This window comes from Balaenoptera musculus, chromosome 11 (assembly GCF_009873245.2).
Source record: "Balaenoptera musculus isolate JJ_BM4_2016_0621 chromosome 11, mBalMus1.pri.v3, whole genome shotgun sequence".
Classification (NCBI taxonomy): domain Eukaryota; kingdom Metazoa; phylum Chordata; class Mammalia; order Artiodactyla; family Balaenopteridae; genus Balaenoptera; species Balaenoptera musculus.
In genome coordinates this window covers 62,165,023-62,183,972 of record NC_045795.1, presented here as the reverse complement: position 1 = coordinate 62,183,972, position 18,950 = coordinate 62,165,023, and the positions used below count along the sequence as shown (strand labels likewise).

The 18,950-nt window shown below is 39.1% G+C and overlaps 1 protein-coding gene across 2 annotated transcripts in view; it reads right to left on the bottom strand.

Annotated features, from left to right (window-relative positions):
* The window catches only part of SACM1L (SAC1 like phosphatidylinositide phosphatase), a 58,978-nt gene that overhangs the window by 13,767 nt on the left and 26,261 nt on the right, over positions 1–18,950 (bottom strand). For both annotated transcript variants that reach the window (XM_036868366.1, XM_036868367.1), the window contains 8 exons: positions 15,915–16,064; positions 13,026–13,085; positions 12,132–12,165; positions 7,667–7,768; positions 5,493–5,578; positions 4,625–4,711; positions 4,049–4,117; positions 498–577 (listed from right to left, as the gene is read on the bottom strand). In XM_036868366.1, the coding sequence (XP_036724261.1) occupies positions 498–577; positions 4,049–4,117; positions 4,625–4,711; positions 5,493–5,578; positions 7,667–7,768; positions 12,132–12,165; positions 13,026–13,085; positions 15,915–16,064 (668 nt within the window). The remainder of the gene's footprint in view (positions 1–497; positions 578–4,048; positions 4,118–4,624; positions 4,712–5,492; positions 5,579–7,666; positions 7,769–12,131; positions 12,166–13,025; positions 13,086–15,914; positions 16,065–18,950) is intronic.

The following is an 18,950-nucleotide window of genomic DNA, read 5'->3' as shown; positions in this document are numbered from 1 at the left end:
AAGCTCCAAACAGGCTGACTCATTACCCTGCACATTTCCACAGGGCAACTGTTTATGTTTTAGGATCCCCCCTCTTTTGACAAGGCTACACAGAATTTGTAACTGTTGCCTGGTGCCTCACAGGAGGGGCAAGCTGCTGCTCCAGACAAGGCCGCCATGCAACAGTAAATTGCTCCAGCTCGTGTGGTGGTCAGGACCAGGCAGACCACACCAAACAATCATGAGTAACTGAAATTCCAGACCCAATGGGCAGAGCGACACAAAGCCTCAAGGAGAGGATTTTAATCAAGGACTAAACTTTTACAAAATTCAAATTAAAATTCAACTGTTAAGAAGTTATTCTGCAACATGAATTATGCCAGAGAAAATTTCAAGCTAACAAAATCATGCTTTGAAAACAACAAACTGAAATACATCTAGAGAGATCTATGTACTTACGTATATATGCACTGCACATCTACTCTGAAAAGACCTACAACAGATTTCTAGTGAGGTACCTGATCATTCCATTTGCCAAGGAAGACACCATTGTTGCAAACGCCTGTTCAAGTGGCTTCTCTGAGCCCTTCTGATTAACCTGTAAAAAATTAAAAACACCACAGCTTGCTTTCTTTTTTTTTAAATATTTGTTTGTTTGTTTGTTTATTTATGGCTGCATTGGGTCTTCATTGCTCCACGCGGGCTTTCTCTAGCTGCAGCGAGCAGGGGCTACTTACTCTTCATTACAGTGTGCCGGCTTCTCGTTGCGGTGGCTTCTCTTGTTGTGGAGCACGGGCTCTAAGCACCCGGGCTTCAGTAGCTGTGGCATGTGGGCTCAGTAGTTGTGGCTCACGGGCTCTAGAGCACAGGCTCGGTAGTTGTGGCGCATGGGCTTAGTTGCTCCGCAGCATATGGGATCTTCCCGGACCAGGGCTCAAACCCGTGTCCCCTGCATTGGCAGGCAGATTCTTAACCACTGTGCCACCAGGGAAGTCCCACCATAGCTTTCTTTTAAGTTTAATTAAAAGGACAGAGTGACATCAGCAAAATGGCAGACTAGGAAGCTTTAAGCTCTTATACCCTCACAAAAACATCAGAAAAAAGAGAAGCTGTCAAACCAACTTTGTAGGAGCTCTAGAAAACAATCAAAGGTTTATAGCAACCAAACAAATGTCCAATCAAGATAAAGCCAACCTCAAAATTGTAGGACAATTCTGTAGCATTTTTCTTGCCCTTATCTCATCCTTTCCCCAGTGCAATGACGATCTTAGCTTAAGCAGCGGCAACACAGTTCTCAGCCCCCCTCCACAAATCGGAAGAGCAGACCAGACCTTATTTGCACAATGCTCATATAAGCTACAAGAGGACTATAAACCAAGACGCCTAGGGCAAGATATTTCAGGTGGAGACATAAAATAGACCATCTAAAGCCTGCAGAAGCAGCTGGGGTGACACTCTTTGAGAAATTAGGATACTCAAAAGCAGCCACGTATATGGAGGGTTTTAGACAGCCGTATGCATACCCAAGCAAGATGCATGCTCAGAAAAGTCCTGAAAAGACCTTAAGCTTTCACCTCAGGCTAATCCCTACAGTTCAGAGCAACCCTAAGTAAATAAGTGAAGGACTGCTCCAACACAGAAGCAGTCTGCAGAGATTAGGAGATGGGGTTGTTCTCTCTTTTTTGTTTTTTCCTTTGTCTATTTCAGTTCCTTGTATTCAAGGAAATTTCTGTCAAAACATTAGCTGAACACAAGCTAAAAGAACGGAGACTTCAGTGAGCATACACAACAAGGAACAGTCTTTGCAAAAATAGTTTGGAGGGGCTTCCCTGGTAGCGCAGTGGTTGAGAATCTGCCTGCTAATGCAGGAGACACAGGTTCGAGCCCTGGTCTGGGAAGATCCCACGTGCCACGGAGCAACTAGGCCCGTGAGCCACAACTACTGAGCCTGCGTGTCTGGAGCCTGTGCTCTGCAAAAAGAGAGGCCGCGACAGTGAGAGGCCCGCGCACCGCGATGAAGAGTGGCCCCCACTTGCCACAACTAGACAAAGCCCTCGCACAGAAATGAAGACCCAACACAGCCATAAATAAATAATTTAAAAATTAAAAAAATAAAATAAATAAAGGCAGAAAAAATTTTAAAAAAAATAGTTTGGAAAAGTCTCAAAACAAATAGATGACTACAGCATTCAATAATCAAAACACAAACAAAACAAAACAACAGCAAACCCCTGGGAAAGAAGAATCTGACTTCCAGAGTTACTACATTATAAACATCCAATGCCCAGTTTTCAAGAACAACAACAAAATCATAAGGCATACAAAAAAAAACACAGGAAAACAAGGCTTATTCAATGGGAAAGGATAAATTGATAGAAACCATCCCTGCAGAAGCCTTATTTATAAAAAGCTTTCAGGGAATTCCCTGGTGGTCCAGTGGTTAGGACTTGGCACAGCCTGGGTTTCATCCCTCGTTGGGGAACTAAGATACTGAAAGCTGTGTGGCATGGCCAAATTAATAAATAAATAAATAGGACTTCCCTGGTGACACAGTGGTTAAGAATCAGCCTGCCAATGCAGGGGACACGGGTTCGAGCCCTGGTCCAGGAAGATCCCACATGCCTCAGAGCAACTAAGCCCGTGCGCCACAACTACTGAGCCTGTGCTCTAGAGCCCTTGAGTAACAACTACTGAGCCCGCGCGCCTAGAGCCCATGCTCCACAACAAGAAAAGCCACTACAATGAGAAGCCCATGCACCACAACGAAGAGCAGCTCCCGCTCGCCGCAACTAAAGAAAGCCGGCGCCCAGTAACAAAGTCCCAATGCAGCCAAAAATAAATAAATAAATAACAAAAAGCTTTCACAACAACTGTCTTAAATATGCTCAGAGCTAAAAGAAAGCATGGACAAAGAACTAAAGGAAATCAGGAAAACTGTATATGAAAAAAATGAGAACATCAACAAAGAAACAAAGTATTCAAAGGAATGACATGGTAAGTCTGGAGCTCAGAAGTACAAAATGGAAATTAAAAATTCACTAGAGGAGTTCAACAGCACATTTGAGCAGGAAGAAAGAAGAATCAGCAAACTTGTATAGGACAAAAGAAATAATCAAGTTGAAGCAGCAGAAAGAAAAAAGAATCGGAAAATTGAACGGAGCCTGAGGGACTTCTGGGATACCATCAAGTAGACAACATATTCATTATGGGAGTCCCAGAAAGAGAAGAGAGAGAGAAAGGGGCAGAGAGATTATTTAAAGAGAAAATGGCAAAAAACCTTCCCAAATTTGATGAACGATACAGATCTTCAAATCCAAGAAGTGCCCAATCCCCAGATATGACGAACTCAAAGAAACACACCAATCACATTATAATCAAACTACTTAATGACAAAGAGAGGATCTTGAAAGCAGCAAGAGAGAAAGGACTCATCACATACAAGGGATTCTGAATAGAATTATATGCCAATTTCTCTTCAGAAACCTTGGAGGCTAGAAGGCAATGGGATGATATATTTAAAGTACTGAAAGAAAAGAACTGTCAACCAAGAATTCTATATCTGGCAAAACTGTCCTTCAAAAATGAGACAGAAATTAAGACATTCTTGGATAAACAAAAGCTGAGGGAGTTCATTATCCCTAGACCTGCCCTACCAGAAATGCTACAGAGAGTCCTTCAAGTTAAAATGAAAGGACACTACAAAGTAACTTGGAGCCACATAAACAAAAACATTCTGCTTAGGGAAATAAGATACAAAGGAACAAATATTACACAATACAATTTATATGGGATACCTAGAATAGACAAATTTATAGAGACAGAAAGTAGAATAGAGTTACCAGGGGCTGAGGTAAGAGGGATAATAGGAAGTTACTGTTTAATGGATACTGAGTTTCTGTCTGGTATAATGAAAAGTTCTGGAAATGGTCAGTGGTGATGGTTGCACAACACTGTAAAATATTTAATGCCACTGAATTGCACACTTAAAAATGTTAAAATGGTAAACTTTGTTTAAAAAAAAAAAAAAAGATGCTAAGGTTTTATTCCCCCCAAAATGTAAGAAACATACCAGATTGATTATGACTTGTTTTCCATAAATAATTATTTGTGAATCAAAATGCCTTTGGAAACCATCCATCTAGAGAGGGGAAAAAAAAGAGTTACATACTTTACCAGATTACATTATAAGAATATTTATAAGATGTTAAAAAGTATCTCCTTAAATGTCCTATCTCTATATTCAAGAGAATGACATTAAGATGGACTATGTCTTCTAGATATTCTAAATACTATGTAGTGAGTAGTAATTATAAGCCATTCTACTCTGAGTTACAATATTACTATTTTATTTCTGAGCATGTCAAATAGAATACACTAAATATTCTAAACAGTGTAAGACTGCAAATCTTACTGAGATCTCTAAAATCAAAATTTACCAAGTCATTCAGTTTGTTTTTCCACATTTCTAACATGCCATATACACAGTCCTTTGGTTTAGAAGCTCACTAAGTGCCAGAACCAAGGAGAAAGGCCTCAAAGATGTTGAAGTCTGACTTATGAGAAATAAATACATGCTCTATACACAAACTATAATGCCACTAAGCTTCTATTTATAGCCAATGATAAAAGCATGGAAGATACACACATGATTTGCTACTTTGTTGATCAGTGGCAGTGGTTTGTACTTGAGATTTGGTCTTTGAGACCAGTACAGTGGTATTGATCCTCGAGTCTAAAAGAAAAAAAAAGATATATAAAAAGAAATATACACACAAACTTGTTTTTCTCAGCTTATTGTCAGGGGTATATACAATATCAATGACCACAAAAGAAAAAATAAAAATGCGATCTACTAACTATGAAAGAAATCCATGCATACCGGCTCCTAAAATTCATATTTTGGGGCATACATTTGGAAAGGACTTTTTCTGATTTTATATATATGCACTTGTGTAGTAGACAGTTGTGTTGTGTTTCTCCTAAATTCTAAAATAAATCAATTTTTATCTACAAGTAAAAATTACCAAGTTACGTCTGGTATATAATTTGGCATTATAATAAAACTAGAAATTGCTTTATTCATTCTCGAAAGAATATGTTTATGAACTGAAAAATATTTTTAGCGATTAATACTCTGGAGCAGTAAGTGATCCACAACTCAGATATTATGTCACAATGAATGCAAGGCAGGTAAAGTCAGGCATAAGCCAGCTGCTTGTCCTGTCATCACTGTCCTGAAGAAGTCTAAGGGGTTAAGCAGACCAATGGCTCCATTTCTGTAACCCTTGCACCTCCTACCCTACCCTCTCCTTTAGGGATTTAATTCAAGGGCAGAAAACCTCAGCAGCTGAGTGCCAGGTTAATGGAATATCCTTGTTTTGGGTGAACTTTTTCCATATTGTAGACAATGATATTACTTTAAAAAGGAGAGAAATTTCAACAATATGTCAGGAAATTACAATCCAAGTAGAAAAGACCAACTGGCTGGCTGCCTAACAGACCCGTTAACTTGCCTGTACAAATGAAGCTCTGCTCCCATTGTAGTGCACAATTTGTTCTGTTTCTACAAAGTTAGCCGCATGGCCTTCAGAATCAATTCCTGAATTGGAAAAAAATTAACTATATTTATTACATAAGAAAAACATCAGAAACTCACTAATTCACTCTAACTTGAAGAGAATTAAGTCAGTTCAAATTAGTGGAAAAGTACTTATAAAACTAAATTTCAAACAAATGCATAGTCCACCATCAGAAAGCTAACAAAGCTCACTCATTTAAACAGGCTTAAAGGGAGTATTAACGCCCTATTAACAAACAAATAATGTTGGCTGCTGTTTAATATATCAATTGTTTATATATACACAATTCCTCTAAAACAGTGTTTCTCAAATTTTGGACATATTTTAAAGAAAAAACAAGTTCTCAAAAACCTCTCACAGTATATCCAAAGATCCCAATTTTGGAGGTTAAAACCATTAAACACAATATTAAATGCAAATGTGGGCCATTAGTTAACAGTATTTTGTTATAATGATGCAAATGGTCCAGCAGATGCTTACAATTTTAATTATCAAAATGAAAGCACAAAAACTGTATATGACCCTACAATTTCTACAACTCCATGAATATACCCAAAAAAAAACTAATTTGAAAAGCACTGCTCTTAAATATTTAGCCTTGACTTGGTTAGTTCTTTCAAATGTTTGAAGCATTACCTTACTATCTTGTTTACATTATCTTTACTAAGAAAAGCTTGCTAAGCAAAGGCAACTTTCAAGTGAGTCCCTGACTCAAATTATTAGGAAAGAAAAAAAAAAAAAATCAACAGATTTTTAATGATCTCAAATATTTCTTAACATCCTTTCTATCTGACATACTTCTAAAACATGTAATATTTTGAGGTGTAACATATAATATCAGTGTTTCTGTTAACATATTAACAGAAGGGAAAAAAATTATGAGTCAAATCAGCAATAAAATGCCTTCTCAGTACGTTCTAAAATTACTTGTCAGAAGCATGGGCTATACTTGGTTCTGTCCAGAATTCCCATTAAGGAATAATATGTAGTTATTTTAAAAAGTGAGATTGAGAATAAGAGTGAGATTGTGTGGGTGTGTGAGAGCAAGTGAGCGTACGAGACATCTTTATGAAGGGATTTCTAATATATATTAAGTTAAAAAAACCCAAGGTGCAAGAAAATGTACACAGTATACAACCACTGTCTGCAAAAGAAGGAGAACATACTTGGAATAGCATAAAAATTATCTGAAGGATAAGTAAGAAACTAACAACAGATCAGCTGGTCGAGAGGTAAGATGCAGCAGATAAAGTCAGAAATGAGAAATATTTTTTAACTGCATATCTTTTTATACCTTTGATACCTGATCTATGTGACTGCATTACCAATTCAAAACTTTTAATTAAAAAATATGACTCCATCCAAGAAAATCCAGATACAAGGGCATTGCTAACTCTAATCCTGGTTGTGTGATCTTGGCCAGGTCACTCACCTGGCCTAAATGTCTTTCTTCCTCTGCTATATCACCTATACTAAAGGAGATTAACCAAATGACTTTTACAACTTCCTGGCCCAAAACTTCTATGATTTACCTAAGGGTCCATAGGATTTTATTCTGATATACTCTGGCTTAAAAAAAAAAAAGAGTTCAGGAAACTCATTTTCATAATGACAGTAACTTCTGATACAGATTTTAAAAGCTTGGTTTAAGCAAATTAGCGTGTTGCTAGCACAAAGCCTAAAGAATGCTCAAATGTAAATCTTCAAAGTTGAAGGCATAAGGTCAAATGTCTAGCTTTATACATGCAAAGAAACCAAGAGCAATAAAAGAAAATACTTTCTGATATGAGTTTTAGGTTATTGAAAACTATAGTGAGTTCAGCTACGCTTTCAGACATCCAGCAAATAACATGATCAATTCCTCTTAAAGCAGTAAGAAGCAGCCTACAGTGTCTCATTAACATCTGCAATGTAACTACAGTAGCTGGAGTAAAGCACAGAAGACCTACCTAATTATCATAATGAAGCAGGAGATAAATATTTAGCGAGGCTATCAAATGATGAAACAAATAAAATACAAAAGGTTACATTCATGTTACCATGAGCCAAACATTAATTAGAGATAGATATAACCCAGTACCAAATTGTGCTGACAAAATTAATCTCACCTCTTACATAATAGCGGACACCAGCTCTGAAACAACTCCTCCTCGAGATGAGAATCCAATCAAAGTATTTTCCATTAATAGAACATGAGTGCATAGTAATAACTTAACTACATTAAGAAAAATATAACATATTGCAAAATCATATGTATTATTTTCAGATGAAATTTGAATCTATCTACCCTAGTAAGAATGACTCTGCCTTTAGAAAATAAAAAGGATAGAGAATATGCAAAATTTTTGGTTCTCATGAATATTCACAAGCCTTTAGTACTGATTGTGAAGTTCTGTCAAGTCAGTAACCCTATAATAACATACAGTCAGTGTGTTTAAGTGGTTCATTACAGTGTTTCTATTTAAATAATATGATTTCCTTTCCCACATAGTCTCAACCACTTTCTGAAAGTAAAGAATTAAATATTAACCAATCACAAAAAAATCTTTGATATACATTTAAAATAGATTAACCTTCCAATAAGAAATGGAAAAAAGGGGGGAAAAAGACTAAGCTACTGAAGTTTATATTATATGCATAACTACAATTACAAATAACAGTTGCTAAGTATATAAAGATTTACAGATCAAACTGTAAATTAAAGATCATTCAGAAACAGAATGTATCTCTCTCCTCCTCATAGGTTTGGGTTTACCCTTTGGTTATTTCCTATACAAAACATTTTGCTTAATATAATTTGATTCATCCATTATAAAGCATAAGAGCATAATAAAATAAATATCTATAAACCTACCTCCAACTTGCGAACAGTATCAATGCCCTGAATCTAATATCTGTTCCTTCTTCATCCCATCCAACTGCCTTCTTGCCCAGAAGCCCTGTGGAGACGATTCCCCTGTCTTCTTAGTTTCATTATATGCAACCATGACTTGAAAACACAAAGCTTGCTTTTGAGTTTTATAAAAATGGCACAACACTCTTAATAAACTTCAAGTCCTTGTTTATGCCCCCAGTAAGTACCTAAGAGCCATCCTTGCACTGCATGAAGCAGTAGTTCGGTCCTCTTCAGTGTTGTGTGCAATCTATAAGGACCGTATCACAACAGCCCTAATTCTTCTGCTGATGGAACTCGTGGTGCTCAGAGTTTGCTCTAACAGTGGTGCCGTGAACATTTTTGAAAAACCTCCTGGTATAAACGTATTGGGTATGCAGAGGGGAAGGCCTGGTAAATCCATAAGGAAATGCCAAATAATTTTCAAAATAGTGGTACCAAATGATACTAGCAATATGAATTTCTTATGATTCATCCCTCTCTATCACCTGGTATCAGACTTAATAATGAGTCATCTTGAGCTCCCAATTCACAATCCTTTAAAACCACAGTACTAGAGAAGACTCCAAAGCCGTATTTACTCATTCATTCACCCAAATTATCTATTTGGAGCAGGGCACAAAGATGAATCAGACATGGAGTCTGCCTCTGAGAGAACTGAGTATAGCATGGAATATGTCTGTTTTATGAATCATTTTCTTCTTATTACAAGATGAATATCCATCCAAAAGCATGGAAGGAACGAAAGAAAAATAAAAATCATGCAGAATCCCACCAGCATGACACAACTTTTAAAATGTCGATGTATTTACTTCTAATCTTTTATCAATTAGTGACTGAGCTAATGGCACTGCTTCCAATTTCACTGTGAAAATAAAAGCCATCCACAGGCTCCCACCACATCTATCTACCTACTAGCCTCCACGTCCACCATAGCTGCTTCCTTTCTACTATGGCAGATGAGCTGGATGGTGGACAAGCTGTCTGTGTCCGGCCTTTGACCTGTGTACTACACCCCACCCCTCACACACTCAAGGACATTGCTTGAAGGTGCTCCCACCTTCTCCAAAATCTTTCTTCCCAGCATTTGGTAACAGCCCCCATTTGGGGAGGAGTTGGGGGAACAGGAACATAACCTCCCTCTCTAATGGTCATTTTTAAACAACCAGCAGCATTATCAGCTGATGAGACCCTCTGCTTGGAAACCTTATTTTCATTTGCTTCTGGGACACTGCTCTCACTTGGCTGGTTCTTCTCTTCCTCACTTGCCTTTGCTGGTTCATTTTTCCAACTTCAAATCTTAGAGTAACTCTATATGACTCGTCCTCTCAGTTCACTTACTTTGGTTCCCCCACTTCAGAAGTCCTTTGTCCTGAGGCCTGTAGTCCGTGGCTCTAGCATTTATTCACTATCTAGAACCCCCTTCAGGCTGTCTTCTCTCTTTCTCCACACCTTTTTCTTCTCTATATACATTTCTTCCTTTGATGATCTCATCCCACTTCATGGCTTTAAATGCCATCTATACCCTGAGGACTTTGAAATTTATGTCTCAAAAAAAAAAAAAAATTTATGTCTCCAACATGGACTTCTCTCCTAAACTCCAGTTCCATTAATCTATGTCTTCTTGACAATCTCTACTTGGATATTTACAGAAATCTCAAGCTTAACATGTCCAATTAGAAGTCCGGATACTCTGGCCTGCCTTCCACCTCGGCTCTTCCCCACCACAATGCATGGTTTCCTTCCACTTACTCTGGCCAAAAATCTTAAGTCATACTCAACCCTCCTTCATTCCCCATGTACAATTTGTCAGAAAATCCTTTTAGCTCCACTTTCAAAACAAATCTAGAACCTGACCATTTTTCATCACCGTCAGCTACCACCCTGGTCCCAGGCAACATCACCTCCCATCCAGATTACTACAACTGCTCCTAGCTCTTCCTTGCATCCTCCCCTGCTCACCTTTGGCATATTCTCTACATCACTGTCAGAGTGATCCTGTCTTACCATGACAATCCTCTACTCAAATCCCAATAGTTTCCCTTAACAGTTAAAGTAAAAGACAAAGCCTCTAAGGCCCTGCACGATGTGGGTCCAGCAGCCTCTCTGAACACAGCTCTCACTCCCTGTCCGTTTTCTGCTCCAGTCACGCTCCTGCCTTGGGCCCTTTTTTCTTGCTGATCTCTCTCTAAATACACGAAACATCTGAGGACAGTTCTAGTCAAAAAGCTACACTAAACAAAAGCCAATGTAAAGCTTCAGATTTAAAGCTAAACAGATAAACCGTTTCTGAAATCACCTAGAAAAAGTGTTCTATAATCTCATTTGTTATCATTTGCCCATTCACAATCTGATTTTGGAATTAAAAAAACACATACAGGGCTTCCCTGGTGGCGCAGTGGTTGAGAGTCTGCCTGCCAATGCGGGGGACACGGGTTCGAGCCCTGGTCCGGGAAGATCCCACATGCCGCGGAGCAACTAGGCCCGTGAGCCACAATTACTGAGCCTGCGCGTCTGGAGCCTGTGCTCCACAACAAGAGAGGCCACGATAGTGAGAGGCCCGCGCACCGCGATGAAGAGTGGCCCCCACTTGCCACAAGTAGAGAAAGCCCTCGCACAGAAACGAAGACCCACCCAACACAGTCATAAATAAATAAATAAATACTTAAAAAAAATAAATAAGTAAAAAATTAAAAAAAAAAAAAAAAAAAAACACATACACACAATTGGCCCAAACCCTTAAAGCACTACCTAAATAGTAGGCTTGTTATTATTTCATCCTTAGGAGAACTTAAGAGAGCTCCAGGGAAAAACAAAAACAAAAACCAGAATAAATAAGAGCTTTTATCCTGCCATTTTCTGATTTTTATTCCCCCACAACTGTGGAAAATGTTTCCTGCATTACTTTTCTGTTTTTAAGTATAACAAGCATAATAATTTAAGGAAATCATACTAACATAATGAACAAATAAATCACAGACTGTTGTGTTAGTTAATAAGCTTCTTTGGGGGTATGTGATAGAAAGACCCCCTCAGTTTCTGCAGGGCAGAGTCCTGACGATAGGCACTCATCAGCACATTGTGCTTACCCTTTAACAGCCAGCTCACTTTGCTTCCCTATTTTTATTATGATGTCTATGATAAAGATAAGCTTTAAAAATGAACTTACAATTACATAACCATTACTCATTTTGCATTTGTACTACACCTCACCCCAAGCATCATTCTTTGTACACCATGTATTTTCATTTTTCTGTGGCTATTTCAAATGACAAATATAAGTTTTAATTGTAATTCTCCTCTCCAACTTGCTGGCTACCCTAGTTCCTGAGTCTAACTTTTTTAATTGCTAAGGAAAATTCTCAATAGGCTAAAACTATTCTTGTTTATTGATACAGTCTAGTAAAGCCAAAACACAGTAGACATATTTCTTCTTTTAAAACACCAGCACCAGAGAGCATTAGTCAGTCTAAAGAGTTCATTCTATTAAAAAAACAATGGTCATTTACAACCAGTATTCTCAGATTTTATGTTAATGGTTTGATATTATTATCAAAAGAGATTTCTACTAATTCTAAAATACTCTCCTCATGTAATATTTGAGACTGTCTTTAAATCTAACTTCTAATAATATTTAAATAAAGGCTGCTAGAAAACTAAAGAGTAATATGTAAGGATACAGCCATATAATACCGGAAGAGCAAACCGATGGACCTGAAATGAAGACGTATGTTACGTTTAGGAATAAATATACTTCAAAAATAATAAACAAAAAGAAGCACTATATAAAAAATATTTACAGATGGGGAGGTAAGATACAAATACAACAAAGTAGTAAGCTTATGGGTAACTTTTAATTTTAAAGACATTTCTCTAATGTTACATTGTCTTTTTAATTAAAAAAATTTAAGTATGTGCTACAATCATTTGGGCTTGAACATTTGCAGATTTTGGAACACTAATAAAACTACATGAAGTTGCAGAATATTTATCTCCCTCCTTCTCAGTCTTTGCCCGCAACAAGTTCACTGCTCCAGGGAAAAGATATCCCCACGCTAACGGGTTCGCAGTTTAAACTACCTTTCCCGAAAAAGCAAAGCAAATGCCAAGAAATAACGCCATTAGGCAAATCTGTTTACCTAGATTCAATACATTATGCTTCCTAGGTGGCCTCCTTGTTTACATCTCATTTGTATAAACCAAGAACAGAGGAAGGTGACACCTATGCATGTCTATCCTGGGTGACTGAAGGGAGTCAGGTTCCCATAGGAAGACAAATGCAGAGCTCTCCACTGCCTGGGGAATTAGCTCTGGCCTGATTTCTAACATTATTCATCTACCAAGACCCATTCTCTCTCTCTCACTTATAGAAAGCAATGTATTTTTACTGAGGTATTTTCTTCAACCTACAATGATGTGGGAGGGCAGATCGGATCAAAGTCCATAAGTTATAAACAGAGTTAAATTAGAATTCTTTACCAAAATCCTTGGCAATTAGGTAGCCATTTTATAACATGTATTCAATTAAAACTTGAACTGTAACAAATAAGCTGGTTTTATTTAGTGTACATTACCTCTGGCTGAGCAGAAAGCTCTCTTAGAAGATGACCATTCCATACAAACCGCTGGTCTGCCTAAGAGAGAAGTTTTAAAATTAATATTCAGTATCTCCTGCCAATTTGAGTTTCTATAGAAAGAAAAGTATAACAGTCAATGTCTCCACCTGGTGGCTAGGAGCAGGTCTCTTTGACATGCTGCAAAAAGAACTCCACTTCCCCGCCAACTTGCCCCTCCTCCGGGTATCCCTCTCTCGTTGCCTCAAGGCAGTGCTGCTGGCCCATACAGAAACCTGGCAGTCCTTGCAGGCTCCTTCTCTTATATTTAATCAATCATCGAGTCCTAAATCCCCTTCCAGATCCATTTCCTCTTCTACATATCTATTCTCACCACCCCTGGCTAACACCTGACTGCAGCCCAACTACTAAAACAGCCTCCCTGGCCTCACTCAAGCCTTAGCCTGGCCCTTCACACCCTTCCTCCACATGCTGCCAGCAGCTGTTGTCTAACGTGACACATCTCGTCTGCTGGAAATTCTTCACTGGCTCACTGTCATCTAAAGAACCAAATCTTCACATGGCCTAACCAGTCCTGGAACCTGGCAACCCCTACTTAACTCTCTGCTCTCATCTCTGGCCACTCTGACGTTCAAACTATACAGAAGGAACTCCCTCAACAACTCAGCAGACTAACCAATTCTCTTCATTCTCTTTATAAAACACAGCAACGGACACTCCCCTGTCCCCCGTCACCAGCAGAAAGTCACGAGGAGTGGCTCTTGCACTCAGGCATAACCAGTTGAATGGTACACTTCCTGAGATTCAGACTGTGTGTTCCCAATCAGTTTGTGCCAGTTTTTCTTATTATTCATAACATAATTTAACTATTTTATAAGTCAATGAAATATGACTTAAAAATAAACTGCTCTTTCTATAAAGTTGAATGATTTAGAACAGAACTTGATAAAACGCAAGCTGCTAAAAACAAAACTTCTGTTGAATTAGGAGGAAAAATGGCAACTATAAAAGATTGGAGAAACATAGTAAAAATATATAGTATTCCGCAAACAGACTGCTCTGTGTCAAAATCTTTAAAGAGACTCAAACTGGAAAGCATTATGGATATAATTTATACAGGAAAGACAATTAGGAATCAAGGAGCCAAAAACAAAGAAAAGCTTACGATCCTACATCAAAAAATTGACCAGTCAATGTAAAATTGTATGTTTTAAGTTGAGATAAAATGTTTATAGTATATATGGTTCACTTATAACTTTTGTGATTCCCGAAGTTATGGTAACTTTGACTCTTCTGATTAGCTGACAAAAAATTCCCTCCCATCCCAACAGATGAGATGGCTTCTTCTTCAGTTTAGCCTAATATTGCCACTGCCTCTGACTGGAACCCTCCTTCTCCCACGGCCACCTGATCAATAAAGCCTATTCATCATTAAGTCTCGGCTCAAAAATCACCTTCCTCTGTACAGTCGTCCCTGACTCCCCCAGACAGAGTGAGTCCCGTCTTCCTTCAGGATCCCACCACACTTGGGTACCTATCTCTGTGACAGCAATTGTCCCTTGTTCTGTGATTGCCTGGACTTCCACTTCCCCAGCAGACTGCAGGCTCCCGCAAGGCAGGGGCATGTCTTTTCATCCTGTGTGGCTGGTGGCTAGTACAGTGCCTGGTACATAGCAGGCATTTGAGAGACATTTCATAGCAAATGGAGACTGCAGCAAAAAAGCAAGAGTCTTTTTGCAGTTAAACGCCAAATTTCTTCATTGCTTAGCTTACATCTAAACTTACATTGAAGCCTACATATAATCTTACAAAATTAGACTATAAAGTCTTTAAAAAGCCAACTAAAATATTGATTTAGGACTTCCCTGGTGGCGCAGTGGTTAAGAATCCACCTGCCCATGCAGGGGACACGGGTTTGATCCCTGGTCCGGGAAGACCCCACATGCCGCGGAGCAACTAAGTCCGTGCGCCACGACTACTGAGCCTGTGCTCTAGACCCCGCGAACCACAACTACTGAAGCCAGCGCACCTATAGCCCGTGCTCCGCAACAAGAGACGCCACCGCAATGAGAAGCCTGTGCACTGCAACGAAGAGTAGTCCCTGCTCGCCGCAACTAGAGAAAGCCCGCGCAGCAGCAACAAAGACCCAATGCAGCCAAAAAAAAAAAAACGATTTAGGTTGAGCTATATAAAATGATCATTTTTATTGGTCAAATATGGTCAATTAGTGGCAATTTCATATGGTCCAACCTAACAGATATCTGACTTTTTTTTTTTGACAGCAACCTTTTAAATGCTGTCTGCCCCCTAAACATATCTACTTTTGCTAACAAAAAATCAAGGCAGCAATTATCTAGGTTCCTGAACCGCAGAAATTTTATGTTGAGATCATCTGAGGTCCAGTTTTAAAGATACACTTAAGTCAATAAAATAACCAAAAACCCCACCCTAAACAAAAGCATATTTTTCAAGTTCTTAACAAGTTGTTACTTTTCTACTTGTAAAAACTATAAATAACACCACTGCAGAAAGAACATCATCCATTAGAACATTAATTTTACAAGTACAATTGTGTTGCTAATGCTAATAATTGTTATAACACAGAACACTGAGAGCTAGGAAATTACCAACATTCATGTTTAAGCTAGATTTCTGAAAATGGACCCCTGTGGTTCTCAATCCTGTCTGTGTAACATACACAAGATTCTGGGGTCCTGAATTTGGAAATGAGATGTCTATTTGAAACATGGTATACTTTCAAAGCCCCATACATGATCCTGATATAGCCAGGACCGAGAAAAATCAGTATGTATTTTATGGATGAAATAGAGACAAGCTCCTTAAAATTAAAAAAAAAAAAAAGTAATAATAATTGAAGATTAAGCTTACCCTTTCCAAGAGACTCATTTCCTGGAATTCTGGACTAGTGTTAGACAGCCGCTGCAAAGTATGGGTCAAATCATATGTCGTTGAAAAGTAAAACCCATCCACACTCAAGACATGGTTTATCATTGCTAGGAAAGTTTTGTTATCTTGTAACTGTAAACAAAGGAGAGCAAATAATCAGTCTATCTTATACTTGAAAAGGAATCTATCAACATGACAAAAGAGTGAAAATAAAAACCTGTAAGTTCAGCCCTGTTAAATGCCACTGGCACAAAGACTGGGCGAGGAGATGCTCACCATTTCCCCAGGACCTGGGACAGTTCCTGATACATGGACAATGCTCAACACCATAGGGTATTATATTAACTGATTAGGTAGACCTCCTTTCCCATTGGTGTCCTTCACAATTTTTACTTTAAAGGGCAGAAGAGTTACTTTAACAAAACATCACCACTTTAGGTTATGACCTACTGTGTCCCAGACACTTTACAGAGATTCTCCTTCATCTTCACAGCAACCCCTTGCTAGTTTAGCATTAATTATCCTCATTTGACAGAAGAAAAACGTAAATTCACGAGGGGCCCAGTAACAGAGAGTCAATAACGAGAGAACAATACCATCCTCATCCCTAAGAAACTTTACTGGTTTGGGCTAGTTGGGAAGTTAAATGGAATTCCTTACAAAAAAAAAAAAAAGGCAAAGACTGAAAAGAAAAGTCCAGGAGAGAGAGAAGTGGCCAAGATGGTAGCGTAGGAAGACCCTGAGCTCACCTCCTCCCACAGGCGCACCAAAACTACAACTATTCACAGAACAACTATCTATGAGAGAACTGAAGACTAGTAGAACAGATTTTTCACAGCTAAAGATATAAAGAAGAAACCATGATATGGGTAGGAGGGGTGGAGACCTGGTATAGTCAAGACCCACACTCTCAGGTAGGTGACCCAGAAATGGGGAGAATAATCACAATTGCTGAGGTTCTCCCCAGTGAGCAAGGGGTCTGAGCCCCACGTCAGCTACTGAGGCCAACGATCTTGCACCAGGAAGACAAGCCCCCAGAATGTCTGGCTTTGAAGGCCAGAAGGCCAGCAGGGTTTGTGTGCAGGAGAGCAGGACAACTGTAGGAAACAGAGACTCCACTCTTAAAGAGCCCATACAAAATCTCACATGCTCCAAGTCCTAGCGTGTAGGCATTTGAAGGGAGCCTAAGTCAGACCCACTTAGTGATCTTTGCGAGCCTCCTGGAGAGGCAGGAGGCAACTGGGACTGCTACTGGGGGTGCAGATGTTGGCAGCAGCTGTCTTAGGGAGTTTGTTCTACCACAAGGACACTCGTGCTAGCAAGTGCCATTTTGGAGTCCTCCTTCTGGCCTATTAGTGCAGGGGCTTAACCTGCCCACCAGCAGGCAGGCACCAGTGCTGGGACACCCCAGGGCAAACCACAGAAAAGAACAATGAAACTAAGACCTGTTTTTCTGATAAGATAAATAGAAATTGATAAAACTTCAGCCAGACTCATCAAGAAAAAAGGAGGTAGGGCCTAACTAAAATGAGAAATGAAAGAGGACAAATTACAACCAACACCACAAAAATACAAAGGATCATAAGAGATTATTACAAATAATTATGCACCAATAAAATGGACAACCGAGAAGAAATGGATTCGAGAAGAAACGTACGATCTCCCAAGACTGAATCAGGGAGAAACAGAAAATATGAACAGATTTATTACCAGTAACGAAATTGAATCAGTAATCAAAAAACTACCAACAAAGTCCAGGATCAGATGGCTTCTCAGGTGAATCTACCAAACATTTACAGAAGAGTTAACGCCTATCCTTCTCAACTATTCCAAATAACTGAGGAGGAAGGAATGCTTCCACACTCATTCCATGAGGCTAGCATTACCCTGATGCCAAAACCAGATAAAGACACCGCACACACAAAAAAAATTATAGGCCAACGTTACTGATGAACACAAATGCAAAAATCCTCAGCAAAACATTAGCAAACCAAATTCAACAGTACATTTAAAAGATCACACGCCATGATCAAGTGGTACTGATCCCAAGAACGGAAGGACAGTTTAATATCCACCAATCAATCAATATGATACACCACATTAACAAACTGAAGAATAAAAATCATATGATCATCTCAATAGATGCAGAAAAAGCTTTTTACAAAATCCAATATCCATTTATGATAAAACCTCTCAACAAAGTGGGTATACAAGGAACATACCTTAACATTATTAATAAAGACCAGGGAATTCCCTGGCAGTCAAGTGGTTAGGACTCCATGCTCTCCCCGCTGAGGGCCAGGTTCAATCCCTGGTCAGAGAACTAAAATCCCACAAACCACGTGACGGGGCCAAAAAAAAAAAAAAGACCATATATGACAAACCTACAGCCAACATCAAGCTCAACAGTGAAAAGCTGAAAGCATTTCCTCTAAGATCAGGAATAAAACAAGGATGCCCATTCTCACCACTTTTACTCAACATATTATCAGATGTCCTAGCTACAGCAATTAGACAAGAAAAAGAAATCAAAGGAACCCAAATTGAAAAGAAGTAAAATTGTCACTGTTTGCAGATGGCATGATACTATATTTAGAAAACCCCAAAGTAAAGATGCCACCAAAAAACTAGTAGAATAGGACTTCCCTGCTGGCACAGTGGTTAGGAATCTGCCTGCCAATGCAGGGGACACGGGTTCAAGCCCTGGTCCGGGAAGATCCCATGTGCTGCAGAGCAACTAAGCCCACACGCCGCAACTACTGAGCCTGCACTCTAGAGCCCGTGAGCCACAACTACTGAGCCCACGTGCCACAACTACTGAAACTCGTGTGCCTGAAGCCCACGTTCCACACAAGAGAAGCCACCGCAATGAGAAGCCTGCGCACCACAACGGAGAGTAGCCCCCACTCGCCGCAACTAGAGAAAGCCCACACACAGCAACGAAGACCCAATGCAGCCAAAAATAAAATAAATAAATAAATTTTAAAAATAAAAATAAAATGGCAGGATATAAAATTA